Source organism: Aulostomus chinensis, chromosome 22 (assembly GCF_037954235.1).
Source record: "Aulostomus chinensis isolate RoL2024-O1b breed Wild chromosome 22, RoL_Achi_v1.0, whole genome shotgun sequence".
NCBI lineage: Eukaryota > Metazoa > Chordata > Actinopteri > Syngnathiformes > Aulostomidae > Aulostomus > Aulostomus chinensis.
The window spans coordinates 21,008,845-21,026,054 of NC_141341.1; the positions used below are offsets into that span (position 1 = coordinate 21,008,845).

At 46.8% G+C, this 17,210-nt stretch overlaps 1 protein-coding gene across 1 annotated transcript; it reads left to right on the forward strand.

The window, feature by feature from the left end:
• The first annotated feature begins 889 nt into the window (after positions 1 to 889).
• nsun2 (NOP2/Sun RNA methyltransferase 2) lies at positions 890 to 12,760 on the forward strand. Its single transcript, XM_086193695.1, has 19 exons — positions 890 to 1,157; positions 1,653 to 1,810; positions 2,158 to 2,262; positions 3,000 to 3,105; positions 3,320 to 3,391; positions 3,529 to 3,613; positions 4,294 to 4,486; positions 4,778 to 4,852; positions 5,022 to 5,152; positions 6,122 to 6,195; positions 6,309 to 6,439; positions 6,836 to 6,932; positions 7,133 to 7,374; positions 8,180 to 8,272; positions 9,129 to 9,264; positions 9,672 to 9,749; positions 11,260 to 11,398; positions 11,536 to 11,575; positions 11,967 to 12,760. The coding sequence occupies exons 1-19, from the start codon at positions 1,041 to 1,043 to the stop codon at positions 12,253 to 12,255; spliced, it is 2,361 nt and encodes a 786-aa protein (XP_086049821.1). The 5' UTR covers positions 890 to 1,040; the 3' UTR covers positions 12,256 to 12,760.
• Positions 12,761 to 17,210: the final 4,450 nt, after the last annotated feature.

Genomic DNA, 17,210 nt, shown 5'->3' on the forward strand with positions numbered 1-17,210 from the left:
TTTGGGCTGAAGCCAGAGTTTATAACGCAGATTAATAAATTACAGCAGTCACGTCACAGCTCATCACTATAAATCACAAATAAATACAAACACCAGGAAGAACGTCAACATTTTTGTCTTTGCAAAGACAAAAAAAAAAAAAAAACACGATAGTAGGATTTTCAGTTTTTTGTGCGTTTTGGATCAAATATTTTGGCCCCAGAGAAAAAAAAAGTGAAAGTGAAATGAATGATGACGTCGAGAACGTGACGGTAAACATTGAACACTTTTTAATGTGGAATATAAAGTTTCAGAATCAGAATCAGTTTTATTGGCCAAGTTTGTAACACAAACAAGGAATGTGACTCCGGTTTACTGAGCTCTCTTTGAAATAAAAAGTTATGTAAAGGTTTATTTAGAACAAAGACAATAAAAAGAATATAAAATATATAATAATATATAATGAAAAAAGAATAAGATACTAAAAAAATGTTGAAAAAAATTGAAGATGGAGTAGTGTCACTACTCCATCTTCAATTTTTTTTTCCCCAGTCTCACGAATGTGGTGTGAAAAAATGTAAAGCTCAGAACTTGTTTTTTCCCCTCTGCTGCAGGTCTCTCATTTATCCTTTTCTAATCCGAGGAGGGAAAGCAACACCCTTCGTGTCCTTCGCCCTGGCCATTGTCTTCTGCATCTACAACGGCTACATGCAGGTCAGGTACCTGAGCCATTACGCTGAGTACCCTGCAGATTGGGTTACACACCCATGCTTCATTGCAGGTTATCACTACTGTAGTGATACACTGCTGGAGTGGCCCAGTCTTTATTATGTCTATGGGCCCAGTACCCCAGGGCCCTGTTCAGACGCAGCATTATCCCGGTATTCCGCTCTGCAGTACTTTACTACAGGCAGATTTCTCGGCCAGCCCGAGGGGTCCTGATTCACGTGCGTCACCTACAGGCTAGCTGGCTCCACGCTGCTGCCGCCGCTGCCGTGCTTCTGCACAGCGACTCGTCTCGGCAAAGGGCAGCCGTCGGAAGCCACGTCTGTTCGGATCGAATGATCACGTCCTACCGCGGCCTTGTCTCCCGGTTTATCCGCTGTCCGACAATGGGGAAGCGAAGCAGGCAGAGGCAGAAGAACCAGCCAGCCGGCAGGGACCACAGGGACAACGCAGTAAGACCCAGTCTGACGAATGTGGTGTGCTCAGTCTGAAGTATCTTTATAGATACTTAGATACTAAGCCGGAGCATTAACACTGATTTTATGCCTTAATGTTCCCCAAACTTGCGTCGTCTCGATGCTCTGATACGATACTCCTACTGCTAGCTTGTGTGAACTCAGCAAGCTAATTTTTGGTCCACTAAATGGCTTTTCCTTCAGTTATTGGTGGAGAATGTGAAGTTTGACCATCAACTTCAGGGGTCCGATCGTGTATGCGCGTCTGAGCTGTGAGAGGCTGGGCCTGGTACCCAGACCCACACCGATGGGCATTCAGAGTAATGGCTCATTACAGTTTGAACGGTGTGAGTGAGGGCACAGTTGCACGTCACCGGAGAACTTCAAAATGGCAGATTTTTAATGGCACGTTCAGAAGGTTGCATCCCATTTCAGTACTTTCAATATGTTAAGCCATCGACTTCCACTAATACCCACGTGTCCGTGTTTCAGGGCTGGGGGGCAGGCTATGCTGACATTGTCAAGGAGAACAAGCTTTTTGAGCACTACTACAAGGAGCAAGGCCTGGTGCCGGAGGGCGAGTTTGACCAGTTTATGGAGGCGATGAGGGAACCGTTGCCTGCAACCATCCGCATCACTGGATACAAGAGGTGAGCTGGACACACGCAGAACCTCAGTTCTTCTGCTGAGTTCTACTCAATGAGCTGCAGTGTGAAAGAGTATCCCCGTCATACTAGAGGCTCCAGACACACCTCAAGGTTACGGAAGTCTTAAAAGTTGTGCTTGTTTGCGATTTCTTATTCCTCATCCCTCACGGGACAGAGACAAAGAAATAAGCAGAAATAGAGCCATTCCACTCAGTTTTAGCTGCAGGACAGTGACTGATTAAAACTAGTTGAAGTGGAAGGATGCAACATATTAGAGGAGAAAAGAGAGAAGGTGTGTCACTTCACAAGCTACCTTTTTTCTCTGTCTCCTGCTTTCTGCCTGTGTCCAGCCACGCTAAGGAGATCCTTCACTGTCTGAAGGAAAAGTACTTCAAGGACATTCAGGAGCTGGAGATCGATGGGCAGAAGATTGAGGCTCCTCAGCCCCTCAGCTGGTAATTCCCCTCATGGTTCACCCAAAAGAAGTCTCATGTGGCCCGACGTCCCTCCAGTGCGCCGCGCCGGGGCAGGAGTGGCGTCTGGCTCAACCGTTATCATTTTCCTATAGTAGAGAAACAACATGGCTCTTTTGCAGCAACAGTGCTCAGGCAAAAATCACGTTGAGGGCGTGCGGTACGACAAACCTCCCAGATCGCTGCACGTGACTGCTAATCAGCTGGCTCACAGGCCGTTGTTTCTAGTCCTAGCGAGGGGAACTTTTGCTGCGTTCAATACGATGCCGACGTCAGCAAAAAAACAACAACAAACAAACAAGCTCCAAGCTGGAAATTCAACTGAACAGATTTTAACTTGGAAGTCCGATTTCTCCAACTGGACGCCACTTAGAATATCTAAGATGGCAGCCGTGAGAACATGGCTTACGTAAATGTGTTTTCTGACAGTTTAGTCCACATCTTTGTTTGTGTCATATGTGAAACATATTTCTGTATCTCTTTGATTATCCGAGTATCTACAGTGACAACGCCATCTGGTTTGTTTCTTCTCACTGAGTGTGGACTCCATTTATTTGGCCTCTGATTTGAATTTCCAGGTTAGAATTCAACCTCCTAATTGTCTTGAAGGCAGCACTAGAATTGCCGTAGCGCCTCTGGAGGGGCGGAGGATGTCGTGATCTCAAGTTAAGAGAACAAGCAGTGAAAATGTCGGCGCTCACTGTGCCTCTGTCGTCCAGGTATCCGGACGAGCTGGCCTGGCACACCAACATGAGCAGGAAGATCATTAGGAATTCCCCTCTGCTGGAGAAGTTCCACCAGTTTCTGGTCAGCGAGACGGAGTCGGTGAGTGAAGGCAAACAGGAAATGTACTTGAGACGTGAAAAAAGACTTCAACTGCTTCAGTGTCTGAATGCATTACAAATGAAGGTCTAAGAAGTTGACTTAAGGCTGGAGGGATGTTTGTTTGAGTATTCTCCAAACACTCTCTGGACAGAAATGAGGGAAAGGAAATGTCAGAAGAAATAAAAGACATGAGGTTTCATGTTTGTCCTTGCAGGGAAACATCAGCCGGCAGGAAGCTGTCAGCATGATCCCTCCGCTCCTCCTGAAGATAGAGCCGCATCACAAGGTGAACCAGTCCTGTCTGTCAAGCTTCACTCTGTCACTCCGCGATGCATTTTTTTATATTCTTGCCGCATGTGCCCTTACAGACTGAAACACCTGATACTTTATGTAACGTGTTACTGTGCACGTGTGTGTTGGCAGATTCTGGACATGTGTGCAGCGCCGGGCTCAAAGACGGCCCAGCTGATTGAGATGCTGCATGCTGACATTGAAGTACCGTTTCCTGGTAAGACGCGCAGTTCCACCTCAGATGTTGGGATGGGCGGCACCAAAGAGCAACCGCATGAATCACTGAATCCGTCTGAAGTCACAGTGACCATTTGATAGGGTTTATTCACAACTAACGAGGGTGAACTGGATAAAAGATTAATTCAGCCTTTATGTCGTCAGTTATCAACGAATTTCAGCGAGGAGGTGATATTCTCCTCACGCACCAAGGCTGGAAGAGCCGTCTCCTTGGGTGGTTTTTGGTTGTTGACACGTCAGAGGCATTCATTTACGAGTCGGCCAGAAGAATGAAATAAATGTCGCGGGAATTTAGTGCACAAACAGGAGCTAACGTAGTTTAGCTGCTAACGAAAGAAGCGCTTGACTTCTGGTCAGAATTTTCAGAATAAGGCTCTCGAAGCAGCTCTGGCAAAAATCATAAAGGCTATTAAGTGTTGCCGGTTTTATTGTGAAGTCACAGCACTGGAGGTGACTTCTGCAGGTCAGCGATCCAAAGTCATGCAAGACGAGACAGACCAAACAAACAAAAGACGAGTGTCCTCTTAACAGTGAGGAATGAGCCCTCGCGCTCATCCCTACTTGGAATTGATTGATTACATCTGAACCAGTTTGCGGCTGATGCTAATGCTACCTATCACATTGCATGTATCTAATCCCACCCATTTCCCCCCCATTCAGAAGGCTTTGTCATCGCCAATGACGTGGACAACAAGCGCTGCTACCTGCTGGTGCATCAGGCCAAGCGTCTCAACAGCCCGTGCGTCATGGTGGTCAACCACAATGCTTCCTGCATCCCCACGCTGCACGTCAACACCGAGGGGAAGAAGGACGTCCTCTTCTATGACCGGATCTTGTGTGACGTTCCCTGCAGGTCAGCAGCAGGGTTGAACACACACAAGCAGCTGCTGGCTTGATCATTTAGTCCTGGTTTAGAAGCATTGCTGAAGCCAGGAGTGAGTGCCAAACTCAACTGAGGGCCGGGGGGGGGGGGGGGTAATGAAGTCCCAGACAGGCAGTAGTGACGCGAGCGGCCAACTAATTCCTGGCATTGGACCTGTGCTTCGCCTACATGTTTGTCCAGTGAGATGCGTCCTCCATCTCAGGTGGTTTCAGCACCTCCGGGCCCAAACTGAGACTGTCTGACCTCTCTGTGTTTATGCAGCGGCGACGGAACCATGAGGAAGAACATCGACGTGTGGAAGAAATGGACGACCAACAGCTGCCTGCACCTCCATGGGTGAGTGGAGCGAGTGTGCGTGTGCCTACGTGACAACGTAGGAATCTGCTTTGTGTGGTAGAGTAAACTGACTTAACAACATGAGAATGGAGCGTGTTGATTTGGTGTTAATTTAAAAAGTTGGCCATATTACAGAGTGTGTGTGTTCTTGTGTGTGTGTGTTCACCAGACTCCAGCTGCGTATTGCATTGCGTGGTGTTGAACAGCTGGCGGTGGGAGGGAGGATGGTGTACTCCACCTGTTCACTCAACCCTATAGAGGACGAAGCCGTCATAGCAGCACTGCTGGAGAAGAGTGAAGGTAGCAAACACACATGCTCAACTCTTCTTCCCATATCAAAGGTCAATTTTAGTCAGGTGTCATGTGATTACTTTAGAAGCTCTCGCTAGTGGCTGAGACTGAGGAGTAGAAATCCTGATTTCCTGTTTCTAGAATATTTCCTCTGGGAATTTATTCTGGTTCAGCCAAGGAGGTCTGCTTTTTTTTGGCTTTGACCAGTTTCAATTTTGTGTCTTAATTTGTAATCACTTTCACCAGATAAAGCAAGCAAACAAAAGTTTCATAATGAAACTTTTAAAATTATGTGTGTGTGTATGTCTGTCTGTCTGTCACCTGAGACCTCCAGCAGCAGGTCGTCTTGTCCATCCTCCCCTGACACATACAAAAAGATCAATCCCCTTCTCTTCTCTGCTTCATCAAGGAGCTGAGACCTGCAGTGACCAACTGCTAGTTAGCTTAGCATAAATAATGGTAGTAGCTGGGAAGTGTTAGAATACCTGTGTCAAAAGTAATCAAATGCACGTTTCTTTTAAATGGTCTTTGAAGTAACAACTTAAACTTTAGTAATCGGACACATAGCCGGAACTACTTTCCTGAGGGATTTCAGGCAGAACCTCCACAGCTCCTTTGTAACCGCGACCAGCAAAATGAAACGTTTCTTGATGGCTAGCAGAACGACTGCTGTTGCTGAGAGGATGAGGTGGATTACTGCTGGACACACCAGCGCTCTGAACCTGAGCTAGCTGGATGAAAACGCAGAGAGGAGGAACTTTGGCTTTTGAAACCTGAGAGAGTAAGATAGAGGTATGCTAACCCACTAGCATTCACTGTGCTAAGCTAACTAGCAAGTCTTGATGGGTCTCAGCTCCCTCATGCAGCACCGGGGAGAGAAGGGTATCTCTTCTTGTCTTGCTCTGGGGAGGATGGGCAATAAGAGGACCCCCCCCCCCCCCCTGTGTACCTTAAATGTCTCTCCATCCATGTGTCCAGGAGCACTGGAACTGGCCGACAGCTCAGAGGACCTGCCAGGGTTGAAGTGGATGCCTGGCATCACTTCCTGGAAGGTACTGGAGGTTTTTGAAGACATTACAAAAACACACATTTTCAATTTTAATCCCAGGTTAGGTTCGATCGCATGCCAGTGTGTCATGGGATTGAACAATTGCCGTTTCTGTAGTTGATGACCAAAGAGGGCCAATGGTACTCGGATTGGTCAGAGGTTCCAAGCAGTCGCCACACACAGATCCGCCCCACCATGTTCCCGCCAAAAGACCCAGAGAAACTGGCCAGCATGCACCTGGAGAGATGGTATGGATGTAGTTTGCACACACGCACGCACACACACACGCACACACACACACACACACACACGCACACTCCTCAACCACTGCAGATGTCATTGACTGTGGAGTCTTTAATGCTCAGCCTGACACAATGTTGACCAGCAGAGGGCGCTGTTGCCACGTGTTTAACTCTGAGGACAAAAACATTGTCCTCTTCTCAGTAGGTTGGAACTTTGGGGCTTGTTTCATCTTTATGAGGACCACATTTAGCTTAACCATCTCAGTGAGGTCATGTTAGTGTTTGGAGGACAGGGCTCACAGCTGACATGTCAGATTAAAGTGTGTGTGTGTGTGGGGGGGGGGGGTCTGCTGAGCGCGTGTGTGTGTCCTCATAGGTGTGTCTCTGTGCATTTTCTGTCAGTATGAGGATTCTGCCACATCACCAGAACACTGGCGGCTTCTTCGTGGCGGTGCTGGTGAAGAAGGCTCCAATGCCTTGGAACAAACGATATCCCAAGGTACTTTGTCACAAACACACACACACTTAACGGATGAGTAGACAGTCAGCTTCAGTTGAAGAGGGAAATGGAGCAGAATCCTGCCATGTGGCTATGAAATTTCCATTTTTTCCCATGTCCACCCCCCCATCCCTCACCTGTTCAGTTTTACTAACCACGGCTGTGATTTTATTTTCTTTCTCCCTTGTTGACATCTCCAGCTGTTGAAAGGGGTCTCATCCACCTCAGCTGCCCTGACTGAAGGGTCCCCAGGGGTCACGACTCCCGTGGACTCTCCCCACCTCCCTGAGAGTGGTACTGTACAAGAGGAGGCGGAGGAGGAGGAAGAGCAGCAGGAGGAGAAAGGCACAAAGGGAGAAGTAGATGGGGAAGCCCCAGAGGAAGCACCCAGAGGAGCCTCTGTGGCCCAGGAGACGAGCGCCAAGCAGGACAGAGTGTGTGGGTGAGTCGCGGGGGTTCGCTGAGCAACTGCACCAAGAACTGGAGGTTGATGAAGCACAACTCAACAGTAGCAACTTAAGCAAGGATGAATGATGACTCATTGTATTAACAAACTCATAACTGTGCCTGACAATCACATCCCAGCTCAAGCCTTTTTTTTTTTTTTTTTTTTTTTTACAATTGTCAGCCATGCTAATATTCCAAGCTAAGCTAACAAAATACATATCTTTGCTCTATGACACATGTATTTAAAGGAACATGCTAACATTTTGGGAAATGCACTCATTTTACATCTGTTCCAGAGCCAGATGGCTAGTTAGCTTAGCCTAGAGGATGGGAAGTGTTAGCATACTTTCATCAAAGACATCTTTCTCCTCTCCCCTTTTCCTCTATTAATATCACTAGGGTTGTACATAAGAGATGCTTTGCCGTGACGGGATATTTGAGATGGGCTACAAAGCTGGAATGACTGTCCTGGTGAAACCGCCAACTTAAAGCTCCATTGTGTTGATGTAGCTATGGCCCACTTTGTGAGAGCTGCACCTGATGAAGTTGAGACCTTTGATCGAGGTGCGCTAACGCTTCCCATCCACTCCCATTCATTGTGCTAAGCTAACTAGCTGCCAGTTGGGCTCTGGCTCCCGAATCCAACAGAGAGAAGGGTATCTATTTTGTCTGGCTCTGGAGAGGAACAATGAGAGTGTTTCACAAAAAGTTGGTGTTTTGTTTTTGTTTTTTTAACTATTCATTTTGGCAAAATGAAGTATTCGGACGAAATTATATTCCTAAATGACCGTGTTTCTCAGGCCTCCACCGTCAAAGAAGATGCGGCTCTTTGGCTATAAAGAAGACCCCTTTGTGTTCCTAACAGAAGACGACCCCGTCTTCACCTCCATACAGTAAGTGTCTCTGGCTGTGGCGAGGCACCGGGGATCAGTGGAACCCACTCAAAATGTGGTTGAAGTCACATGACTGTGAATGCTGACGCTAAAATGCTGGTGGAATCGTTTAGAGCACAAACCCCTAACGCTCCACCATGTGAGTCAACACAAATGCAAACCTGTGATAGAGAGTCTGATACCTCTGATTTCACCATGATGTCAAAATAAGCATCAGTCGTCGTGTCTGGTAGATCATGTGGTAGCGTTAGTTGTGAGTGCATGTGCCTAACTCTCACTGCCGAAGGAGGTTAAAGGTCAGCTCAGGCCTTGCTGAGACCCCAAACATGGTCCAATTAGTCAGTCTCAGCGGACGCCTGGGCAAACGGCTCTTCACCACTAACAGAGGAGCTCTTGAACCCAACAACTTTACTCTCCAAAATGCTTCCTCACAATCTCCTGACATCACACAGACCAGCAGGTCCGCGCTCGCTCTCTAGGAGGTCTGCCTTTATATCAGAGGAGGTGCAGTACTGTGCCAGCACTTTGACCCCTGGAAAAAAAGTATTATTTTAGTTTCCTCTGCTGTGTCTCTGCTCCCCACACCAGCCTTGTTCAGATCATCTTTGAGTCCTAGGAGAAGTTTGTACTCCACATGAAGACAGTTCTTGAAGGTGCTCCACTGACCTTTGACCTCCCAAGTCTCTGGAATGCTGAAAGTGAGACTTATAGACTTGTAACTCACCAACCTCGTGTCTCCAGTCTGGAGCTGTCGCTGGAACAGGGCATAAACATTCACTGCCCCCCAAGGGATGTCGAACGCCGCGTCCCCTCTGTGGTTATTCGGACATGGCACTGACACTTGTTGTCTCACCAGGTCCTTCTATGATTTGTCCCCGGACTTCCCCAAGCTGAACGTTCTGACCAGAACTGTTGAGGACAAGAAGAGACACTTGTACGTGGTGTCCAAAGAGCTCCGCAACGTGCTGCTCAACAACAGCGAGCGCATGAAGGTGTGTGTTCAATCTTTCTTGCATGGACAGTTGGGTTTGTTCGTGATTTGAACACATTTTGCTTGGGAAGATCATTGTAAATTGTCGTCAGCGTCGCTCATGTCCTGGATAGGCTCTACCAGCTGGCAGCGTTCATGCTTCATGTACACAATCAAACAGTCCAGCTGTGACTAACTCAGCTCTAATATCAGTTTTTTGCCTTTTCGGCGAAGAAAACCCTCAAAGTTCACCACGGTTGTAACTTGACAAATAGCTCATGGTTGTGTTCTGGAGGGAAACTGACAAAGAACATAGCAATGTCATGTGGGAAGATTCCTCCAGCAGCTCATGGAAGTATTGTCTTGTCCTCAGGTCGCTGTGTATGTTTGACACAGCCACATGTCTGCCTGTTCGTGTCTCTCCAACAGGTAATAAACATGGGGGTGAAAGTGTGGTCTCGCAACAGCGGAGAGGAGTTTGGCTGCGCCTTCAGGCTGGCTCAGGAGGTATCAAAAGAACACGACCGCATTTCACACTACAGCATCCTGGACATGGGGGTTGGGTCTCCATCAACGTACTTTGACACACTAAAGTGTTACATTAGAACTGAGGATCCAAGCTGAGGTATTCTGAACAAAAACCTCAATTGTAGCAAGTTTTATGCTTTTTTTTTTTTTTTTTAAGGAAAAAAATTGTAAAATGTAAAGAGAGAGATAGAAACAGAAGGGCAGCAGGGTGGAGCAGTGGTCCTCACTGTGGCCCCCCAGCAAGAAGGTTGTGGGTGGAGCCCCGGCTGGAGCACGGGATCTTTCTGGGTGAGTCTCCATGTTCTCCCTGTTCCTGCTGGGTTCTCTCTGGTACTCCAGCTTCCTCCACAGTCCAAAGACATCAAGAGGGACCAGGTTAATCCAGACTCTAAATTGACTGTAGGCGTGACTGGGAGAGCCAATGGTTGTCTGTCTCTATGTGTTGGCCCTGACATGGACTGGTGACCTGTCCAGGGGGAAGGCTGCTGGGATAGGCTCCACCCCCACCACCCTGAACAGGAGGAGAGGGAACATGGAGGGATGGAAACATTACCACATTAGTGCCGATGTAGCAAGTTGTGAACTGACCATTTGTTTCAGCTGAAGATGTCTTCACAGAAATTGCAAAATTTTGCCTTTTTTTTTTCACACAACATGCAACATGGCCAACTGGTGCTGAGAGCAATACTTCTCCCAAATACTGTATTTTGCCTTTCAATTACTCACTAAAAGGTGTCTTAAACTCACTTTCCCCCCCTTCTGCAGTCCTCATTGTGACACCAGGATGCAGCAGCCATGTATATTTAACTTAAAGCTAATGGAGACTGATGGCTAACAACAGCAAAATTGCCCAAAAACGTCTGCTATCTATCTCACAAAGTCTTCGTCCGCTATAATCCACGTCTGCTCTATTCAGACCTGTGGCAGGAACCCATAAGCGCTTGGATTTGTGCTAAAACAAACAGGGAGACCTCTGGTTTGACGCTCCGTCACGGTAGCGCTGCACCAGAAGTGTTAGTTTTTGTTTGTCAGGAAAAGGCAAGAAACACCCTTTTGGTGAAGTAGCACTTGAAGAGCAAGAGATCTTAGATTTTTACTGATAGGCAACTCTTCTTCCTCTATGACAGCCATGCACAACAGTCTCTACACTCCTGGTGCCATGTTCAAGCAAACGTATAGACGAGTTAAAAGTCCCACATTTGTCTGTCCCCGGTAAAATCATTGAATGTGCGCTGATAATTTGTGGAATCGTGTCTTAATCTTCAGAATTTTCCCCATGAATGATGAAGTGATGCGATGATATGCAATGCTTTCAATTGGAACCGTAACATCCCGCGTATTTATAGATCTCATCATCAGTGGCTCTTTTGTGCGTGTTCCTTGGAGACGCCGCACTCTGGCGAACTGATGATTGATTCCATTTATAGACGCAGTGTAACTGAGAAGCACGTAAGTGAATAGTATTGTTTTCTGCTCTGCGTCCTGACAGGGAATCTACATCCTGCAGCCGTACATCCGCTCCAGGATGATCACGGTCGGTGTGGAGGACATCAAGGTGCTGCTGACCCAAGAGAACCCCTTCCTCAGCAAACTGGGGGACGACGCTCACGCTCAGGCCAAAAAAATGGGTATTAGCAGAATCACATTTAAAGAAACGCAGCATGATTTGCTGTGCGGACTGGATCAGAACTTTTGTTGGACATCTGGGATCTTAAATGGGATTCTGAATAACTGGCTGTTGCTTATTGATCTTCTGTCTCCACAGTGATGGGCAGCATCATGCTGAAGTTCATTCCCAACCCAGCGTGAGTCTGAGCGCACGTTTTCTCATGATCTTACTGGACATGTTCATGCCAAACACAGCTGGTGACATACAAAGCCAATGCAAAGACACGATTGGGACGAGGACGCGTCAGCGCACAGGCTGAAGTTATCAGGCACATCGGCCGTTCCTGTTGGCAGCGAAGGCTAGCAACTCCGTCGCATCACTAACAGCGTCTGGCAGGGTTCACGTCGGCTGTTTCGAGACAAAACAGTCCCTCTTTAAAAGTCCTTAACAGTAGTATTACTACAGCAGTGCCTCAGTACTCAAGGAGTGGAAAAACCACATCAGCTGTGTTTGGTGTGTTCACGCCTGTGGTGTCGTGTCCTGGTTCTGGTCCTGTCTGACTCTTACCTTCACTCTCTGTTTGTCAGTAACCCAGTAGAGCCTCAGTGTCCCATCCAGCTGTGTGGCTGGAGGGGAAAGACGTCCATCCGAGCCTTCGTCCCCCAAAATGAGAGGTTTCATTACCTCCGAATGTTGGGAGTGGAGGTCTTCAAAGACAAACAGGGCCTGGGGCAGAAACAGAGGGATGGAGAAAAGGAGGCAAAGGGAGGGAATGAGGCTGAGAGAGCAGAGGGAGCGGTGGACTTGGAGAACGGCAGTGAAAACGGATCATCGGAACCAAAGGCCGACGCCAGCAGCCGAGAGACAAGCAGCTGAGAATGTGAGAGACAAGCAGCTGAGAATGTAGGAGACGAAGGACAACTGACTGAAGACCTGTTGAAGCTCCTAGAGCTGCAACTGTGGAAGAGGAGGTTTCTGTTTCCCCAGTGCCGCTGCAGAGGACCCCCCCCCCCGAGCCTGCTTCTTAGTTTAACGGCTTGTTTTACTTTGTATAGATCTTTTTAAGTTTTAACAAATGTATTCCACTGACCACGTGGCATCAGTTTCTTGTCAGTTGCACATGTACGAAGAGGTTTATATTCCGTACAATCTCATTTTCTACACCTGTACTTCAGCAGACACATTGAGTTAATTAAAAGTCTGAAAGGTTTATTAGTCAAATTTGATTTTTTTCAAGATAAATTGGGGCCCTTCAAGTATGAAAGTTATCATGCTTTTAGGATGCAGCAGTAACTGATGTTGTTACAGTGGCTTGAACCCTCAAACCAATGTTTTAAACTGAGACAAGTTAAAGAAATAAAGCCATGAGAATCCCCGTAATCAGTCCTACGAAGTGGGAGTACCAACCTCAGTACTTGTAAGGGCACAGACGTAGTACGTAGTACAGCACACAGTAGGTTTCAGGTGTGGTTACACTTTTAGGAGCGAACCACATTCAATGCAGTGTTAGTAGTTTGAGGCAAAGTTGGCCAACTAATCTTAACTTGTAGAAAAACAAAAATATGTCTGGCAGCTGATGAGTGAGCTATTTGGCAAATAAGAAGTTGAGACTTATTTTTCAAGATGGATGTCAGGGAAACCGAACGAGGTGCTGCTGGGTTCCGGTACGGCGTTGACCCTTCTCACGGCAGCCATTTTGACGCGTCTCAGCAGTGTAAAGTGTTGTAATTGATTAAATTACGTGAAGGGTCTTCAGGTTGTAGGCAGATTTTTAACAGATACACATGTGAGGTCATGGGTTCTTGGAGCATTAAGCTCCTCCACGATGGGAGATGCAACCTCATAACTGGTGTGTGTGTGTGTGGGGAAAAAAAAAAAAAGGCTGCTGCGAAAAGGGCCTCTTCCAGCCAGAGCGTAAGAAGGACCCTTTTCACGGGTGCCATTTTTGTCATGGTAACAACTAACTGTGGTCACTTTCTGTGAGACGCCTCAGCCGTGCCAGTTAGCCTGCGTGTTCTTGACTCTGAGCTGCCTAAATAGATCATAATGCTATGTATTAGTCCTCCTCGTGTGCCAGGTTTACTCATATGAACAGAACTCTCCACACCCCAAAGGGATGCCTCCTGTCAGTCGTGCTGTCTCACACCAAAGAGTGGATAATGCAAAAAAAGACCGCTAGCTGCTGCTAGCACTGTCGCTAACCAGGTCTGTCTACCACTCTGCTGCTACAGAGTGCAGTGGTCACTCCATCATCTGTTACAGATTTTATAATCTTGATTATTAGAAACTTACTAATTGATACTAGTTTGTGTTGCTGCTACTACAAAGGACAACTCAGGCTCTAAATCAGTGCGACTGCCACTGACCGTAATTTGTTCTGCACTGCTTTCAGCGACCCCTGCTGGCAAAATTTGAATTTTTAAAACAATACCTTAAATCATTATTGATGCGGTTTTCTCAGTTGAGATAAAAGTTCTTTAAGAACCCAAAGTCTTAATATATTCAAATTGATCAAGTTTAAGTGCAACTATTCAGGATGCACAAGATAAGAATGGAGGAGCAAAGACAGCGGTACACAGGCCAACAACATGTTCACGATACATGGTTTCTTTGCCCGCTGGCCACCATTAAGTTTCAGTTTTAACCTCCAAGGGAGGAAGTTTGGTTTTGTGTTCTAGATTATCTGTGATGCAACTGAAGTAGTTGATACAGAGTTGTTACCAATGCACTTCAGACTCAAGAATCTTCTGGTATCGTCAGTTGGTCTTCAGTTTCATATCAGATCGGCAGATACTTAAAATGAAGTGAAGATCAAACTTCATGATGTTTCCGGTGGTTGCCACGACTGCAGAGGATGGACGGCTGGCTGGACTGTTTATTACTCGGTCCAGCTGCCATGACAACGGCTGTCAAGACAACCAGCGCTCTGCATCTTTGGTGATGGGCATAGGGACCACACAGCTCCCCACACTTCTCCATCCTCCCACACTTCTCCATCCTCCCTCTTCTCAGCTGTCCCTTCCCCCATGCCCCCCCCCCCCCAGCCCACTTTATTGAATAGGAACGATGAACTCTACAATGCACGGTGGGAGGGATGTTTGCAGAGGCAGGGCGGCTGACCCCTGCTTTGTTTTTCAACTTTTAGAGGAAAGCAAAGGACCTCTCACACAAATAAGCACCTCTGTCATCGCAGACAGAAGGTAAAGAAGTGCTTGATTATTGGCCAACATTATGGAGGCGATGGCAGCGAGAAAGAGAAAATAGATGTGACAAAAACGTTTCAGAGGCCCCAGTGAAGAGGAGAAGAATTGTGCAGTTCGTCAAGGAGGAAGGAGGAGAGACAAAGGCTGCTTTTTTTTCGAGCTGAAGAGAGAATAGTGTGTGAAAATTGAAGGAGCTGAGGATGATAAAAGCTTGAGGAGAGAGAAGAGAGGCCTGGGCATGATTGAACTGAGTTAGACAGAGAAAGAAAGGGTTGCAGAGGAGTTTCAGGTGTCACTGGGTGGTAGAACGTGTGACAGATGCTCTCGGCCTATGATCTGCAGCGTTTTTACAGCCATCCTATATATACAGTACCTCATCCTATTGTCTTCTCTCTTCTTGTCTTTTACTCTGTTTAAACTTCCTTTCAGTCACCTCTCACTCCCACTTTCCACTCTGATTATCTTTCTCTGAAAGCGCTCGCTGCCTCCCAAACCTCGGCCTCTAAAATGTTTCAAACTGTCATATTGACTTTAGTCTTGGCTCTTGGTTCTCCTGCAATGTGAAGTTTTTTTGTTGGAGTTCTAGTTCTTCTACCCTCCACACTGAATAATACATCAATGTACACTACCAGTCAAAAGTTTGGATTCACCTTCAAGTTTTTTGCTTTGTTTTTACTACTTTTGGAGGATATATGGAATCATGTGGCAAATAAAAATAATTAAATAACTGTAAATGTGGTTTATATTTCAGATTCCTCAGAGCAGCCTCCCTTTGCTTTGCTGCAGCGCTGCAAACCCTGGTCCTTCTCTCAGGGAGCTTCATGATGTCATCACCTGAAGTGGTTTTCACCTCTCAGGTTTGTTCACCTTGTCAGGGTTCATTGGTGGAGTTTCCTGCCTTCTTACTGGTTGGGAGCATCAGTTGAGCTGAGCAGAAGTCAGGTTGCTACACACTGACAGCTCTGTTTGGCCACTGCTAGAATTCATGTTATGGCAGGAACCATCAGCTCAGTAGAGAGGAACCACCGTCCATCAGTGCTCTAAGACCTGAAGGTCAATCAGTCCAGAAAACTGCAAAAACTTTGAATGCGTCCCCGAGTGCAGTCACAAAACCCATCATGCGCTACGATGAAACCGGCTCACATGAGGACGGCCCAGGAGAGGAAGACCAAGAGTCTCCTCTGCTGCTGAGGAGTTCATCCCAGTCCCCAGCCTCAGAAATCACCAGTTAACAGCTCCTCAGACTGGAGCCCAGATGAACGCCTCAGAGTTCTGGTAGCAGACACGTCTCTACACCAACGGTTCAGAGGAGACGGCGCCAATCAGGCCATGATGGTCCAACAGCTGCTAGGAAACCACGACCAAGGAGAAGCAACCAGCAGAGGAGGTTTGTTTGGACCAGAAACACGAGGAGTGGACACCAGACCAGAGGACATCTGGGCTTTGGTGTGATGAGTCCACGTTTGAGACCTTTGGTTCCACCCGCAGTGTCTTTGTGGGACACAGAAAAGGTGAAGGGACGGTCTCTACATGCATGGTTCCCACCGTGAAAACTGAAGGCCCACTGAACCAACATGGCTACCACAGCGTCCTGCTGCATTGATGTTTCAGCAGGACGACGACCCAAACTCACCTCCAGGCTGTGTGAGGGCTACTTGACCAAGAAGGAGAGTGGTGGAGGGCGGCCCAGATGACCTGGCCTCCAGTCACCTGACCTGAACCCAGTCCAGATGTGTGGGATGAGATGGAGCGCAGAGTGAAGGCCAAAGGACCAACAAGTGCTCAGCACCTCTGGAACTCCTTCAAGACTGCTGGAGAACCGTTTCAGGGGACGACCTCATGAAGCTCACGGAGAGAACGCCAAGAGTGAGCAGAGCAGGAGTGAGAGGGAGGCTGTTGAGAAGAATCTAGAACATAGAACCTGTTGGAGTTCTTTCATGATTTGTTGACTACAGAATTCCAGATGTGTTCATTCATAGTTTTGATGCCTTCAGTGAGAATCTGCAATGTAAACAGTCATGAAAATATAGAACAACCTTCAAATGAGAAGTGTGTCCAAACTTGACGGTAGTGTGTGGTCGACAATGTCAAGGGTTAGAAATGTAGCACCAGAAAGTAAAAGCCAAACAATATTTACTCACCAAACACACAAACTGTCCCATTATCAATATTTTGATAATCTGCTGCTTTTAGTTGAATGTATATCACAGCATAGTAAAGCTGCAGTATTCAGTATTTTAAATATGTAATAGCAAAGCCCAGGAAAGGACTTTTGAGTCCTCCAGAGTGTTTTTTTTAAACCTGTTTTAAAATCTCATTTGATGGGAATGCTTGTTTGAGAAGGAAAACCTAATCTCAGATTATTTGGTGAGGTTAGTTGAACTGTGAGTTTGTAGTGTTCGTAATATCGGTGTGTGGTTGGAGATGGTCGTCTTTGAATACTAATATCATGTAACGACTAAACATGACAACCACGTTAGCATCACTGTGGGTTCCTTCCACCAAAAACCAACAGGATTTTTACACTGAATCTTGGATTATTGGATCACTGCAACCCCCCCAAAAATGTACATCATACATGGCAAAGATAAAACTTTAAATCATCACGAGAAACTTCAGCCTGCAAAT

What these genes read in the sequence shown, in the direction of transcription:
- nsun2 (XM_086193695.1), top strand. Translation starts at nt 1,041, where the DNA reads ATGATCACGTCCTACCGCGGCCTTGTCTCCCGGTTTATCCGCTGTCCG. An exon ending in AGATAGAGCCGCATCACAAG is followed by an intron (nt 3,392 to 3,528) that starts GTGAACCAGTCC and finishes GTGTGTTGGCAG; the next exon opens with ATTCTGGACATGTGTGCAGC. An exon ending in CCCGTCTTCACCTCCATACA is followed by an intron (nt 8,273 to 9,128) that starts GTAAGTGTCTCT and finishes TTGTCTCACCAG; the next exon opens with GTCCTTCTATGATTTGTCCC.